The 17501-nt window shown below is 39.0% G+C and overlaps 1 protein-coding gene across 1 annotated transcript in view; it reads right to left on the bottom strand.

The window, feature by feature from the left end:
• LOC121733602 (exportin-4-like) overlaps positions 1 to 17250 on the bottom strand; it is a 27274-nt gene extending 10024 nt beyond the window's left edge. Inside the window, exons 1-8 of the mRNA XM_042123897.1 lie at positions 17031 to 17250; positions 16681 to 16959; positions 15754 to 16581; positions 14569 to 14738; positions 13821 to 13988; positions 8943 to 9052; positions 7262 to 7418; positions 208 to 367 (exon numbers count right to left, since the gene is read on the bottom strand). Of these exons, the coding sequence (XP_041979831.1) occupies positions 208 to 367; positions 7262 to 7418; positions 8943 to 9052; positions 13821 to 13988; positions 14569 to 14738; positions 15754 to 16581; positions 16681 to 16959; positions 17031 to 17081 (1923 nt within the window). The 5' untranslated portion in view covers positions 17082 to 17250. The remainder of the gene's footprint in view (positions 1 to 207; positions 368 to 7261; positions 7419 to 8942; positions 9053 to 13820; positions 13989 to 14568; positions 14739 to 15753; positions 16582 to 16680; positions 16960 to 17030) is intronic.
• Positions 17251 to 17501: the final 251 nt, after the last annotated feature.

Below are 17501 nucleotides of genomic sequence, written 5' to 3' on the forward strand. Positions count from 1 at the left end.
AGCCAAATTGTAATGAAATTGATGTCCGAACTAAGGGGGAAGAGTTCTCTGTAGTCTGAGGCAGAAGGTATTAGTTAGCCCATATCTTGAGCAGCCAGGATATTATAGTATCCTTTTTTTCACTGCATACCATAAGCAAACTCCCAACTTACCATAGACAATACAATAATTTAAACATAACTCGACTTGCATTTTTTTATAACTTACCTCGGAGTTCTCCGTAGTCTGTGGTAGTAGGTACGAGTTAGCCCATATCTTCAGCAGCCAGGATATAGTAGCAGACAGTTCCGGACTGAACACCGAACCCAGACCCGCTTCCAACGCGGCACACTCCCAAGCACTTATACGTAGCACCTCGCCTATTAGTCTGGGAATAAAAAGATAGTCATTAAAAAAAAACTAGTGGCACTCGGGGACTGCCGCGGTAAAGCTATTGCATAGCATTTTTTATCAACTTATGCAATTATAGTTCACAAACACCGTGCCGAAGTCTGGCAACGTCGCACACCGAGCCGAAATCTGCTGAACTGAAACGACGTTAGACCAGCATTTCCCAAAGTGTGGGTCGGGTATAGGGATTGCAATCCGGAAAACCGGGTCCGGTATATCCCGGATCCGGCATCATTTTACGGGTACCGGATCCGGTCCCAATATACCGGATCCGGAGACCGGATCCGGTATTAGCAATTTGTGGCAAATTGATATGGTTATTGCATGAATAACTTTTAATAGAAGCTGAAAAGCAACTCTATTAGAAATCGCTTGCTATATGACAATTTGGTGGTGACCAATAAGTTACTTTTAAATGAAGAGCAACAAATTGATCTATATCATTAAATATTTAACTCACCATTAACTACAAATAAGTATGGTAGTGGGGAGGGTGCAGGTCCGATCCTGGGTGGAATCGTGAACCAATGAGACATTTTCAGATTTCAAGTACATAATACGGACGCTTGTACAGTGAAAGAAACATCGTATGGTCAGTCCCATACATATTGACCTGCTCAGTCCTCTAGAGTCTAGACTATGACCGACTATATTGCGATAACGCCGTAAGTGCTTGAGCAACCATACGGACATTGAAAATCCTATTCCAGGCACCAAATTTAAAAACCAGCCAAGTGCATGTCGGGCAATGCGCAATATAGGGTTCCGTAGTACCGCTAGTTTTTGATAATTTTGCATGGTCAATGAATGTACATTAATAACGTGGTTTACACTACTAACCACATCATTACAGTTACATTCAAAGGAATTTGAACGAAAAGTTCCTTTATACTTCGCCGAATATGTTTTTGGTTGATCAACTATTACTTAATAACTTATGAAGTCTTCTTAGCCGTGATAACTTTCATTTTAAATTCAGCATATTTCCTACTCCTGTGAATTTTGTCACATTTCCAGAAGCAATCGTTTATCTGGTAGACTCTAACGATTTTTTCCACTTTAAAACTTCATATTTCACAAATAGATCCCTAAACCAGAAAATGATCTATAAATAGTCGTAATATTTTTAAAAAAACCTATCCCACGACACCTCACACGGTGGGGTGGATGCGAAAAAAAATATCATCCCCTCTTGATGTGTAGGGGAGGTACCATAAAAAAATAACATTTTATATACTTTTTTTTCGGCATAATTAATATGTGCATTCATGTCGAATTATAGCCTTGTAGGTCCTATAGTCTCTGAGGAAAACCGCGGACAGACAGACGGACAAACGGACGAGCAGACCGAAACTATAAGGGTTCCTCGTTGACTACAGAACCCTAAAATATGGTTGTATCGCTTTGAAAATACTGTACGAATCAGCTACTAGAGATGCATCTTTAAAACGGACCACTGTATCTCCTGTGTCGCCAGGATCGACAGCGGTATCCAACCACGAAAACCCTTTGATATGATCTCAGGGAGCCCGAGGGATATGCTAAAGCTGTCTTGGGACCCGCAACGAAATTAATCAGAAGAAAATAGGAGGAGTAGGAAGAATTCCAGATTCCCTCCCCATATAAAGCGGCAGACAGCACAAAGTTGCAGTGACCGAAAGTCAAAGAACTGGAAGGGGGAAGCACCACGGGAATAAACGTTAATAATAATAGTGAATACTACGCTAGAGCTAAATCAATTTATTGTGTTAGACTGTTGCCAGTAGTAATTGTGACAAAAACGCTTGAAGGCACGGAAGTTCCTAGCGCTGTCCACGAGATCACCGTAGTATGCGACACCAGATGTACAGAGTAGAGATGCATATGCCTTGTTTTCGAATTAAAAAGCAAAAGTAGAATGATTTTCGCTTCTTAATTCAGTTTCATCAATCCGCCCGGATTGATAGGAATCCGGTCAAATCCGGTCCGGATTGCAATCCCTAGTCGGGTAGATTTTGGGTGGGCCCTGAAACTATAGGACGATTGTCGTACTTACGTACGGTACGTTTTTTAATTGAAATGGGTGTGGTGAGGAGCTTTAGAAAATGCCCAAGTCCAGCAGTGAACGTCAGTAGGCTGACGATGATGATATGGTCAGCGGCAGCAACATACCGCTTTTTGTCTTCATGACACAAGGTGGGCCGCGAACTTTAAACTTTCTTGTAGATGGGTCGCGGTCCCGACAAGTTTGGGAAACACTGCGTTAGACGAATGTAAGGTGTTTTTCGTCACGGAATTTCTTGATTCGGTCACCCCTCAAAGCCCGAGATTCAATAGCTTCATCGCATGTTCATCGCACGACCAAGACGAACCTAGAGTTAGGACGTAACAAAGATCTGACAGACATCCTTACTAATATTAAAATGCGAAAAGTGTCTCTGTCTGTTACCTCTTTACGCTTAAGGACCCCCTAGCGGCCATTACACACAAAAATTCGTGAAATCTTGAAGTATATGTACCCTACATATACTTCAAGATTTCACGAATTTTTGTGTGTCACGTTCGTCCGTAAGAACTTTTGCAAAACATAACTTTTTTTTAAATGTGTTTGTTTTAAGAGATATTTGACCCGCAAAGATCGCTAGGGAACACTTAGCGTTAGGAGACCGTTGGTGAGAACAAGCATTAAAATAACACAGTGGCGGTTACGACGCTCGACGCGTTCTTGATAGGGCGAAAATGTATGAAGAAAGAGAGCGTTTCTTATTTTTCTTATAAATGGAAGTGTTATTTATTTTTATATAAAATATTTAGCTATTCGTACAGAGAGTTTTTTTGTATATTTATTTTCCTTAGTTCAGTGCATTTAGCTATAATGGTACCTAATCAAACCCCATTTTTTTTTATCTTTTGCGATTATTGTGAAACATAAACGTAAAACATATTTATGGGAAAATTTTGTATGCGGCTATAAACATTTTATAGTGGAGATGAATATATTATCTTTCATTTGAAACCAAAATATCCTCGCACTCCTAATTCTTTAAAATGGTACCTGAAAATCGCTGATATTTTTGAAAAAATATGATAGCGTTCTTAAGGCGCGGACGCCTTGATAATTTGGCTGTAGCGATATCGATTTTTCTCAGCAATGACTAAAGCAAAGAAATTAAAGTTCATGGTCAGTATTCATCATGTCTTTGTCTTTGAATTACCCATAGCATAACACGATTGGTCAACTTTTATAGCACAGAATAATCAATCAAAAATACCTCTGTAAAAAAAGGGATTCCTATTTTGTCAACAGAGGACAGTGATTTAAGCTTCCAAAATTTGTACATAAATAGGTTCAAGTATACGCCTTAATTTGCCCATAGCTTATATGAAATGTATTTATGGTTTATAAATTACGCGACAAAAACCATTTTTTTTGTCGCTTACGCCCTTTCCAGTTTTTGCTGTTCCATAGCTTCTAAAACATATCCAAGCAAGCAATCTAAAACATATCCAACACGGTTTATTATTTTAACGCGGCGTCATCTTAAACTGGGCAACCTATTTGATGTTTGGAACGGAAATCCTTTGAGAAAGGACAAGGATAATATTTTTTTATTTAGGAAAATATACAGTTTTTATATAGTAGTAAGCAATATGCATGTCATATTATATTACATACACAAACTACCAAAATCAATACCCTTCGTTTTGGCTTTCGCAGTCGGATAAGAACATCGGAAATAGCTGATAATGATAGTCAAATGGTTAAAGTCACACAAGCAATTTCAATAACTGATTACATCTTCGCATTAGAATATTGTTCACAATTCAAATTGTAATGTTTTGTATTCTAACATGATCTTTCTGCGTTGTAAGAATACAAAAATAACCTCATGAATATAATATCAATTTAAACATTGTATGGCTGTAATGGTTTCGTATTAAACTTGGTAAGAATGAGAGCATGTTTGTTACTTCTATATGGAGCTATATTAAGAACTGCGCACACACTTGGGCACTATAAAATTACTCCTGCGTAACTGGCCTGGTTTCAACCGGCCACAGTCACCGAAACCGGTGTGGGAGTTTATTGTTATATATTAAGAAAGTTTTTTAGAACCCTAAAGCTGCGATGTTTTCTTTAAAAATTTATTATCAATCCATAGGCTACTACCTGTTTTTTTTAAATAATTATTATTATTTAAAAGAATTACGTGTGGCACTCGGGGACTGCCGCGGTAAAGCTATTGCAAAGCATCTTTTATCAGCTTATGCAATTATAATTCGCATACGTCTTATAATTGCATAAGTTGATAAAAATCAACGTGCGGCGAGCACCACATATACGTGGGAGAGCCATGCTTCGGCACGAATGGGCCTGCTCGACCGTAGAAATACCACGTTCTCACAGAAAACCGGCGTGAAACAGCGCTTGCGCTGTGTTTCGCCGAGTAAGTGAGTTTACCGGAGGCCCAATCCCCTACCCTATTCCCTTCCCTCCCCTATTCCCTTCCCTTCGCTACCCTCCCCTATTACTCTATTCCCTCTTAAAAGGCCAGCAACGCACCTGCAGCTCTTCTGATGCTGCGAGTGTCCATGGGCGACGAATTGCTTTCCACCAGGTGACCCGTTTGCTCGTTTGCCCCCTTATTTCATAAAAAAAAAACCACAACCCCGTGCCACACCGAGCCGAAGTTTACCGAACTGAAACGACGTTAGGGCCAACCCACACGTACCAAACCACACCACGTCGCAACGACAAAATGCCGTCAAGCAGTGGTTACGTGTGAATGGTGTCGCTGCAGCTTTTTGTAGTTGCGTTGTGGTACCGACAAAATGCCGACATGCCTGTTTTTTTTAAATAATTATTATTATTTAAAAGAATTACGTGTGGCACTCGGGGACTGCCGCGGTAAAGCTATTGCAAAGCATCTTTTATCAGCTTATGCAATTATAATTCGCATACGTCTTATAATTGCATAAGTTGATAAAAATCAACGTGCGGCGAGCACCACATATACGTGGGAGAGCCATGCTTCGGCACGAATGGGCCTGCTCGACCGTAGAAATACCACGTTCTCACAGAAAACCGGCGTGAAACAGCGCTTGCGCTGTGTTTCGCCGAGTAAGTGAGTTTACCGGAGGCCCAATCCCCTACCCTATTCCCTTCCCTCCCCTATTCCCTTCCCTTCGCTACCCTCCCCTATTACTCTATTCCCTCTTAAAAGGCCAGCAACGCACCTGCAGCTCTTCTGATGCTGCGAGTGTCCATGGGCGACGAATTGCTTTCCACCAGGTGACCCGTTTGCTCGTTTGCCCCCTTATTTCATAAAAAAAAAACCACAACCCCGTGCCACACCGAGCCGAAGTTTACCGAACTGAAACGACGTTAGGGCCAACCCACACGTACCAAACCACACCACGTCGCAACGACAAAATGCCGTCAAGCAGTGGTTACGTGTGAATGGTGTCGCTGCAGCTTTTTGTAGTTGCGTTGTGGTACCGACAAAATGCCGACATGGTTGCGTTACCGCCAGTGGTTGCGATGTGATTACGTACGAAAGTCAATGAAACGGGTCGGGGACGGGTCGGCAACTAGTTCTTTTTTTATTTTTTTATTTATGAAATAAGGGGGCAAACGAGCAAACGGGTCACCTGATGGAAAGCAACTTCCGTCGCCCATGGACACTCGCAGCATCAGAAGAGCTGCAACTGCGTTGCCGGCCTTTTAAGAGGGAATAGGGTAATAGGGGAGGGTAGGGAAGGGAAGGAAATAGGGGAGGGTAGGGGATTGGGCCTCCGGTAAACTCACTCACTCGACGAAATACAGCGCAAGTGCTGTTTCACGCCGGTTTTCTGTGAGAACGTGGTATTTCTCCGGTCGAGCCGGCCCATTCGTGCCGAAGCATGGCTCTCCCACGTATAAACGTGGTTGCGTCAAGTATCACACACGCGGTCGACAACGGCTGCAAAATGTGGTAAGTATGAACAGTCCTGCTCATTTACAATACGAAATATACGCCCGACCACGTGGTGTGGTTGTGGTGCGTGTGGGTTGGCCCTTAGACGAATGTTAAGTATTTTTCGTTACGGAATTTCTTGCTCGGTCGCCGGGCTCAAAGCCTACGATGAAAGCATATATATTATAGCAATAGCTTAAAAATATGCAAAATGCGGCTCTAAGGGTTAGTCGTTAACTCGTACGGTATACAGCATACGGGGAGTCTATAACAACTAATGGCGCATTTTCATTGGTCGTGGCATGCCTTTCAGAAATCTCCCGCACCCGCATGCGGGCTATCGACCAGTGAAAGTGCGCCATAACGTCCGCGTCATAGTAAAAGGAGGGGAAGTAAGTTATCTTCATACAAAGGCACCGCGCGCGGCTTGTATGTGTGCGCCATAGTATCAATGCGTCGCCACGTACGGCACACAACAAAATCTCGGCCAGTTTTACAAGGCTGGTACCGCCGAGATTTTGTTGTGTGCCGTGTGGCGACGCATTGATACTATGGCGCACACATACAGGCCGCGCGCGGTGCCTTTGTATGAAGATAACTTACTTCCCCTCCTTTTACTATGTCCGTGTGCATGGGCGTACCGAGGGGGGGGCAGGGGGGGCTGCCCCCCCCCTGGATCATGTTGACGTCCCTACTAAGTATATTATCTAGTACTTTTATCTTAAAAAATTAAAAATTAAGAAAACTAAGTTTTGCCATTTGTTTGCAATACAATATTTTTACAACTAAAAATTATCAATTTTTTATTCTTTATAAACACCTTGCTTGTGAAAAATCTGATTTGCCCCCCCCTGGCCCAGGACCTGGGTAATTTGCCCCCCTTCCCCCCCTGGCATAAGAACCTGGGTACGCCCATATCCGCGTGCTATACTCACTTGAACACAGCATCAACATTCTCACTATTAGTGGACTCTCCGACTAAATACCGTAGCGAGGCCTCCACGTTGCCGTTTTGAGAAATACTGTATTGCACTATCTCGGGCGGAATCTTCACAGTTTCACCCTCTATACAGTCGTAGGCTAGAAAATGTCCTGAAAATAAAGTGGATACTTTTATTTTGTATGTATATTTAACTACATGACGCCCGCAACTCCGTTGCGGCAAACTTCGTTTATCGCGCGGGAACCGTACATTTTCCTGGAACAAAAAGTATCCTATGTCCTTTCCCGGGACTCAAAGTATCTCCATACCAAATTTCAGCAAAATCGGTTCAGCAGTATGGGCGTGAAGAGGCAACTGACAGACAGACAGACACACTTTCGCATTTATAATATTAGTATGGAAGTATGGATGTCCGAATGAACATTCAGGGAACATGATTCATGAACTAACCGAGCGAAAAGACTGACTTTCTATTATCCATATCCATGTGTTCTTAGTAGAGAGTTCACTGTGAAAGTAGCAGCGCTGAAAGGCCATTTTTTTCACTTTAGTATTGGGAAACTCGTGACGCTGGGGCGCTTTCCTTTCCCATATAAAAGTGAATTAAAAATTTGGTCTTTCAGCGCTGCTACTAAGGAAGACTTACACATCCTAAAGTATTTACACCCTGTAAATGCATGTTACCTCATAAGGTTAAAATCGTTGAATTTAGATTCAAACAAAGTAGGTGTAGATACTTTGAGTACCAGTGACAAGCATATGTACGATTCACGCGGCATAAACCAGTTCTATTCTAGCAAAACGAAGTCATTGAACTGAAATTTGGCATGGAGATACTTTGAGTCCCAGGAAAGGACATTTATTAGAATAGTTTTCATCCCGGAAAAATGTACGGGTCCCGCGCGATAAACGAATTTTGGCGCAACGGAGTTGCGGGCGTCATCTAGTTCTTTATAATATGAAGTTCTATGTAACCTAATAAGCAGCAGTCAAGAAGATGACTCCCGTCTTAAATGCTTTAAGCTGCTCCCACACCGTGAGCATTCACTTGTAATGTAACATTATAGATTCGTTTTTGAGCATTACATTACACGTGTAATGTAACATTAAAGATTCGACTTTGAGCATTACATTACAAGTAAGAAGATACTCAAGATATCCCTCCACTTCACATTGAGGGTCGAGCATCTGCAGTCTCGCCACAAGGTCAACTTCAATTCCTTTGTGGTGAGAGTACCGACGCATTTTCTGTCGACCTTTGAAGCGGAGGAATCCTGGCCGACTGGTGTGGTCTACCGAAGGTTCCGGGGGAGACTCCGGAATGAAGCGCGCGTCACGTCGCCGATAACTCGTGATAAAGTGTAGTTATTAAGTGTATAATATTATAATTTATATGTACTACTTATGTTAGTCATTAAGGTATATATTGTATGGATATAAATAAATAAATTAAAAAAAATTACATTACAATACTACCTCCCTGACCGACGAGCATTCGCTTGTAATGTAACATTCGACTTTGCGCATTCCATAGCTAGTTGATGTTACAAGTTGTATCAAGATATTACACACTGTATCATTACAAGGTGCGCATTGTAATGCTCGACACTGTAACGTTACATTACAAGCGAATGCTCCCGGTGAGGGAGCACCATTACGAACATACCCCTTACCTGTAATCATCAGTATCCAGTGTAGGTCCTCGAATAGCGGTACAAGCTGGTCACCCATATTGGCAACATTCATCTTGCCCATATGCACCAGTTGCAGTTGACCTTCCAAGCTAAAAAAAAATATAAATAGAATAAATACGCATACACCTACCTAACAAACCTAAGTGATAATACTTTAGGTCGTGTATATTGTGTTCCTTGTAGAGAGTTCACTGTGAAAGTAGCAGCGCTAAAAGACCAACTTTTTTTGAGATTTGTATGGGGAAGCGCCCCAGCGTGACAAGTTTTCCCATACAAAAGTTTAAAAAACATATTGTGCATAAACAGCTTTCCCATTTTTTATCATCCAACCATTTGCTTTCCCCTTTCCAATCCGGCTTCCGTCCTGGTCACAGTACTGTGACAGCACTGCTTAAAGTTACTGATGACCTACGCCTTGCTTTAGAAAATAAATGTATCTCCATACTAGTGTTACTTGACTTTAGCAATGCGTTTAATTCTGTTGACTTCGACATCCTTCTTTCAGTCCTTCGCTCCCTTAACCTCTCCTCTTCCGTGATAAACTGGCTAGATTCATATCTCCGGGGACGATCACAGCGAGTCCGCTTTGGTGAGGCTGTCTCTGACTGGTCCGATCTTGATGCAGGAGTGCCTCAAGGTGGCGTTCTCTCTCCTCTCCTTTTTTCAATATTTATAAATAATATCACTCTAATAATAACATCTTACTTCCATCTCTACGCGGACGACTTGCAGATTTATCGTCATTCTCACATTCTGGATATTGACTCTACGGTTGGCGACATTAACTCAGATCTCGAACGCATAGCAGATTGGGCTAAGTCATTCGGCTTGTTAGTCAATCCTGGCAAATCACAAGCAATAATTATTGGCAGCAGGTATATGACACAACGGCTTAGTAACGTGCCTAGTGTCATTTACAATGGTACCGTAATTAATTACACAGATTCGGCCAAAAACCTAGGTATAATTCTAGACTGTAACCTATCGTGGATTCATCAGGTCACTGAAGTGAGCAGGAAAGTGCACTACTCACTGCACACGTTGAGATGCCTCCAAAACTTTTTACCCATACAGACCAAAATTTTCCTTGTCCAAGCACTCATATTTCCCATCCTCGACTACGCCGATTCCTGCTACCTAGACGTCACTGAAGAGCAGTTAACGAGGTTGGAGCGCTTACAGAACCTCTGTATCCGTTTCATATTTGGTCTGAGAAAGTATGATCACATCTCGGCCTACCGCTCCAAACTCAAGTGGCTTCCTATTCATCTCCGTCGCAACTCCCATATCCTTTCCATGCTTTACAACATCCTTTATAATCCTCTCTCTCCTCCATACCTCCTTGACCGCTTCAACTTCTCTCGCCCTCCCGATATCCCATGCAGGTCCAACGTCCGGTCAAACCTCTCCCTCCCCTCCCGTCGTTCCAATTTCTACTCCTATTCCTTTACTGTTCATGCTGTCAGATTGTGGAACTCGCTTCCTCACACCATCCGTGACAGTCCCACCATTGCTGTCTTTAAACGTCGATTGAAAGAGCACTACCTTGAATCTCTATCCATTTAAGTACCATTATTATACAGGGTGTAACAAAAATAAGTGATAATACTTTAGGGTGTGTACGTGTTCCTTGTAGAGAGTTCACTGTGAAAGTAGCAGCGCTGAAAGACGAAAAATTTTTTTCACTTTTGTATGGGCAAGGACCCGAGCGTCACGAGTTTCCCCATACAAAAGTGAAAAAATTTTTTGGTCTTTCAGCGCTGCTACTTTCACAGTAAACTCTCTATAAGGAACACATACACACCCTAAAGTATTATCACTTATTTTTGTTACACCTTGTATGTACATATAGTATTTATTTATTATAGTTATATTATTATATGTTATAAATATAGCATTTTGTATTATATTGATATTTATTATTTATTTGTTTTGTCATTTTCATATATATTATCTTTTGTCGTTTTAGTATTATAGTAAGTATTAGTTTTACTTTTAACGAGCATATATTATTATTGTAAATTTAATGTAATCATATTCGTGCACGTCCTATCTGCTGTTTTAATCCTATCTCTCTCCGTAGGGCTGCTGGAAGAGATTTCTTTTAGAAATAAGCAGATCCTTTGTGTCGTCTTTCTGTGTAAACTGTTATATTGTTATATTTCCTGTGCACAATAAATTATAAATAAATAAAAAAATAAATAAAAATTTGGTCTTTCAGCGTAGCTACTTTTACACGGAACCCGCATACAGTTACACACCCTAAAGCAGGGGTCACCAATTAGTTTCGCTCGGGGTCCATTTTAAGAAATTAAATGACCTTCGCGGTCCACACTTTTAGATAATTACGGAAATTACAAAGTTATTTATTTACATATCAATGAGAAAAGTGTCCATTTTTGTTGCTAATTATTTTCTGTACGAAGTTTGGGATGCATCATGCAAGCTGACATTAAATCCTGGAGATGTTCATCAGTAAGGGGGATATTAGATTATCATATATATTGGATCCGAGATCATTGAGTCAATGATATTGGATAATGTAATATAGACATATGATTCATTTCTTCCTTGATCATAGATTTTTGACATTTGCTGAGAGATTGGATCCAATACGGTCATAGAAATAGGTGTTGCCAGTTATTTAATATAAAAAAGAGTTTTTAATTTCTTGTTCGTTAATATGTTTCAAATAATGTAATGTAATTATTTTTCTAATTATATACTTGAATAATCTTGCTGAAATAACAAAAAACAAGCCATATTAAAAATGACGATGTCTTTTGACAAATCGAATTCTCTGAGATCTAGTAACCCTGACGTCAATACCTGTCAGCTTTAGCGCTCTCCATTGGCTATTGAAACCACATAATATGACGTAAAATAGGATCAATGAAATATGATAATGTAATATGCAGATATGATCAAATAATCATATATATTGGATCCTATATATGATCATAGAAATCTATACTAATATTATAATTCTGCAGAGTTTGTTAGTTTGTTTGTTTGTTTGTTTGAACGCGCTAATCTCAGGAACTACTGGTCCGATTTGAAAAATTCTTTCAGTGTTAGATAGCCCATTTATTGAGGAAGGCTATAGGCTATATTTTATCACGCTAAGACTAATAGAAACGAAGAAATAGAGGAAAATGTGGAAAAAACGGGGGGAAATTATTTGAAAGGGCTTATTTGAACGTGCTAATCTCAGGAACTACTGGTCCGATTTGAAAAATTCTTTCAGTGTTAGATAGCCCATTGATCGAGAAAGGCTATAGGCTATATTTTATCACGCTAAGACTAATGAGAACGAAGAAATAGTGGAAAATGTGGAAAAAACGGGGGAAATTAAATGAAAGGGCTTATTTGAACGCGCTAATCTCAGGAACTACTGGTTCGATTTAAAAAAATCTTTCAGTGTTAGATAGCTCATTTGTTAAGAAAGGTTATAGACTATATTTTATCACGCTAAGACTAATAAGAGCGAAGAAATAGAGGAAAGTGTGGAAAAAACGGGGGGAAATTATTTGAAAGGGCTTATTTGAACGCGCTAATCTCAGGAAGTACTGGTCCGATTTGAAAAATTATTTCAGTGTTATAGCCTATTTATCGGGGAAGGCCATATGCTATATTTTATTATTCTACGACTAATAGGAGCGAATAAATAGAGGAAAATGTGGAAAACACGGGGGAAATTATATGAAATTGCTTATTTTATTGCATTGCAATTTTTATGTTATTTGGCAAACATGAAGAATAGACCACGTTAAGGGACATAGGCTATTTTTTGTAGAAAAATGTACGGTCGCGTGAAATTCCTAAATTACGCAAGCGAAGCCGCGCGGAACATCTATATATTATAATAAAATCGTAGGAAAGTCAATGCTGTTTTGAATAACACTGAATATTTTTGTGCAATAAATAATACTTGGGACGTGTATCTACTATACTAACGCGGACGAAGTCGCGGGCAATAGCTAGTGATCATATATAAATGATAATGTAATACCCCCCTTAGTCGAGACCGAAATTTATTTTTAACCAAGTTCATCTTCGATAATGCTCGGTCCGCACACAATGGGTCGGCGGTACGGATGCGGACCGCGGTCCGCCATTTGGTGACCCCTGCCCTACAGTCCCTACAGTCGAACATAGAAAATCCTTTTTTTAATGTCGATTAAGAAATGATAATGAACTAAGAAAATAAATTGCCGCAATCACCAAAAATTATTGGAAACGCTAAAAACGGAACTGCGAAAAAAAGACCAACTGCATTAAAAGTAGGCGGTTTTTCTACACAACATTATTTTTAAAACGTTTTGTAGTATAGTTGCTATGATTTAACTAAAATATTTAGATACATACACAAATAGCTAAAGTCATTTACACATATGTAATATCAAAACATTACCATTCCTTTGCCAAAGTCGGGTAAGAATGTATCTAAGTTCCATAACAAAATATCTGAAGGAATACTGCGGCCTTGATTTTACCGCAATATGCGGTTTTCGCGCAAGGTTACGGAAACAAAATACGAACTTATATCTAGAACCTTCCGATAATATCAGTTGACAAAACATATTATGTAAACTATTGTAAAACATTTTTTTTGGAAACACGTAATGGAATATTTTGCAGAAAAAAAACAATACAGGTAGACGTTATTTAGTTTAAAATTACAAAATAAATTACTGTATAAAAATCATTTTATCTACACAAATAAAATGATTTTACTATCCACTCCTTGGTAATAAGCAACTACTGTAATCATAATTATTTATTATAATAATCTCTTAAATAAATGATTATAATTATGCAAATTACAATTATTTAAGAAAATTAAATATAATTTACCGCTTGCTTCTATCGGTCAGCAACGTATATAACACATGGGAGCAATGTGCCGGGGCCTTTCTGGCAACTGCCCCAATCGTCATGAGGACATTGCTGTGTAATGTCCGTTCGTCTTCCTCCATGTCATCTTTGATATCATCATTACATCCATCCCTAGATTCTACACCTCTGAAAATGTATTTTTAAGTTATAAAAGGGGAAAATATTCTAATAATAAACTTTAAAATGATTTTTAAATTTTTTGTTAGTCTTGCTAAAACTTGAAAATGGCTGAACCGATTTGGACAATTTTAGTCTTGAAAAATTCGTGAAAGTCCAAGGAAGGAGGAAACTAATACGAAGTTCACCGGGCATCTAATATTTAAATGAAAAACAATCTCCCAATGAAAGATAGCCCAAGTTCACTGCAAACTATAGCCTAGCATTTACTGCTTAATTTTAGTACTTAACCTAAAACATAGGGAGACAGTGCTCTCACAGGGATAAGGATACAATGAAAGCTTATTAAACAACTATAATATACTGGCAACTATGTATCAGAGAAGATAATTCATAGGCAGATCAAACATGTCATGTCCAACAACAGAAGAATTAACATCGAATTGACATGATCCAACCAAGTGACGTGGGTCAGTCAACTGCCTATGAATATATTTCCTCGACGGTAATGGTACATTAACTGTTCATTTTATGTAATAACCATTTGCCTGGTTCCCTTTCCTTTAAACTATGTATATTGTTCACTGACCTTGTCCCGTCAGGCGGCGCGAGTCGACACTGTAGGTATGTATTAAATATCTCTATACAATAATTCACTAATGTCTCATCGGAAAACCCATCAGAGTCTTGCACTATTGAGCTCCAAGTGTGTAGGAACTTGTTCAAAGATGTTCTCCACACAGTTTCATCGTCATTCATCTACAAACATACATATAATAATCAAAATATTTTTAGAGCAAGATTTTTGCTAACCTATCCATATCCATATTATAATATTATAAATGCGAAAGTGTGTCTGTCTGTCTGTTACCTTTTCACCACTGAATCGATTTTGCTGTTTGATATGGAGATACTTTGAGTCCCGAGAAAGGACATAGAGGATACTCTTTACCCCAGATAAATGTACGGTTCCCACGCGATAAACTAATATTGGCGCAACGGAGTTGCGGGCGTCATCTAGTAAATAAAGGAGCAAGTGCTCCTCAAATAATATTATTTGACGACCACTTGATTCACTGTAGATCAGCTATCCCCAACCCGCGGCCCGCGGGACGCATGCGGCCCACCGGGACTTTATATGTGGCCCGCGTGCTGTTAAACCATTTTGAAATTTACGCACACCGGCAAAAGTCGTCGTGAAGGTCGTAATTTTTTTTCCACTTTTAAATCGTTAATTTTGAAAAACATTATTTTTCCACCCTAAAAATTTTTTGTTGTGGACATCAAAGACCAAAACATGTTTATGGTCCATATGAAAAAAAGGTTGGGGACCACTGCTGTAGATGAATTATGCTGCTAAATTGTGTGGCATTTTGACAATCTTACAAGACAAGAGAATTTGATATTCAATCCATGATTAATTTTATCTTAACACTGGTACAAATTTGTTTAGAAAAGCTTCAATACAAATAGAAAATGCTGATATTCACTTCTACATTAGATTGTGGCATTTACTTCAGAGATAACCAATTCAAACATTAAAATTTCATTAACATAATTATTGTTTTCCCTGTGTTATTTTGTAACTAATTCATTAGGATTGTAAAAATATTTTTAATTAAACTACCATTCTAAATGTGGTTCTACCCAACCACCATTAAATTATAATTTTTACTAACAAAAGCAATTATCATTGTTGTACACAAGCCAAAGTTCAGAGCTTGTACCTTTAAATTTTATTCATAAACATATTTTTATTCAAAATAATACTTACACTTTCTTCTATGATTGCACCCCTAATACAATGTCCAGTATAAGTAGTGAGATTCTGTAGAAAAGCAGGTGGAGTTGCAGCAATCATTGGCGGTGTGAAGAACTGCACCAATCTTCGGTATATGTCAGATATTCCCAACATCTCCTTATCAAAGGGTTGTATGAATGCTAGCATTCTCATGAAACTGTTGACATAGTTTTCAAAGTATTGCTGTTTGAGCTGAGTAGCAGATACGACCATTCCACTCAAACTGGCCAATTGTACTAGACATGTCAAAGAAGGGTTAGCCAATTCGGCATTAGAACGCACATACATGTGTATCTCAAAAAATAGAGCTATCAGTTCCGGCTGCATGATAGTATCTCGCCAATTTAGACTTAACCGTAATGCGGGAGCATTATCACTTTCATATATGGCCTCAAATGCTCCAGTTAAACGTTTTGAGAGCATTGGAGACACATGGCTCCAGCAAAGCACCGTCTCTACTATCGTCAACAGTTGCTTCGTAAGTAACGCCTGCTCACCCTCTGGACGGTGTCCGGAACGGACAATTTGTTCTAGAACTCCTACAGTAAATCTAAATATCCTCTTTAAATCTAAAGCCTCAAAGGATTTCTTCAGTCGAAAATGGACCTCCCATACCAAACCCACGTCGGCCGATTTGACCGTTATGGCGTACTCTTGCATTATCGCTAAAATCAAGGAACACGCAAGCTGTTGGTGATTTATAGTTGAGCTTAATATTATTTTCTCAAGTTCATCGAGCAGTGCTTTTCTCTCTCTCCCACTGTCTGTGATGCTACCTCTTTTAATTATTACAGCAATGGTCTGAAAAAATTATAGAAATTAATAAAATGGACATTTCAACTTGGTGATGACATAATAAAAACAAATACCAAAAGAAATTCAAATTAGTGTAACACCTACCTGTAGTAACTTTTCTTTTAAGAATTTTGGTGTATCTTTCCTTAGAAGATAGTTTAATAAATATTCTCTTAGTGAAGATATATCATTGTCACTTAGTAGATTCCATTCTCTAATGAGTGCAGTTTTTATCAGACTAGCAGCCTCAAACAGAACATAGTCTGAGCTGGATTTTTCTAGTATTTCTCTGCAGAGTTGATATGGGTTCTTGGTGCTTCTAAACTCCAAAAAGACACTCTCTGCTTGGTGCCTCTGCTCAGAGGTGACGATATTTGGCGGCGCCTGAAAGTAGAAATTAATGAATACCGCAAACTATGCCTTTTATTTCATTATTTAATTAGTTTTTTATTTACCATCAGCATCTGTGCCGCGGTTTCCAGTGTTTGAATTGCTGAGTAGTCCATTGTGTTTGTTTACTTCTAGAGCAGCCTAAAAAAAGCTTTGTACCTAATAACCTGGTTTATATGTACATTACATAAAAAAGAAGATTTGATTTAGATAAGAAGCTTTCAAATTAAACTTGTGTTTTATTTATATATTTTAGAAATAAAATCGCGATACATTTTCGGAACATTTTCGTGAAAGTTTTTTTTTTAATTTATATTTGACAGCTGGCTGAATTCTAGGACAGAGACTTTTTTATTTCTTCTGTCGCATTCGCAAAGGACGATTTCTATTCAGGCTAACATTTTTAAATATTATCATATTTTTAAACCGATAAGCTACCATTAACTATTTATTTATAGCCTGCTGCACTCTAGGGTCAGTCCAGGCTTCAGGGTTCTTTATTATAATTTATAAATAATAAAATTGAACCGGTAAAC

Source organism: Aricia agestis, chromosome 14 (assembly GCF_905147365.1).
Source record: "Aricia agestis chromosome 14, ilAriAges1.1, whole genome shotgun sequence".
Taxonomy (NCBI): domain Eukaryota; kingdom Metazoa; phylum Arthropoda; class Insecta; order Lepidoptera; family Lycaenidae; genus Aricia; species Aricia agestis.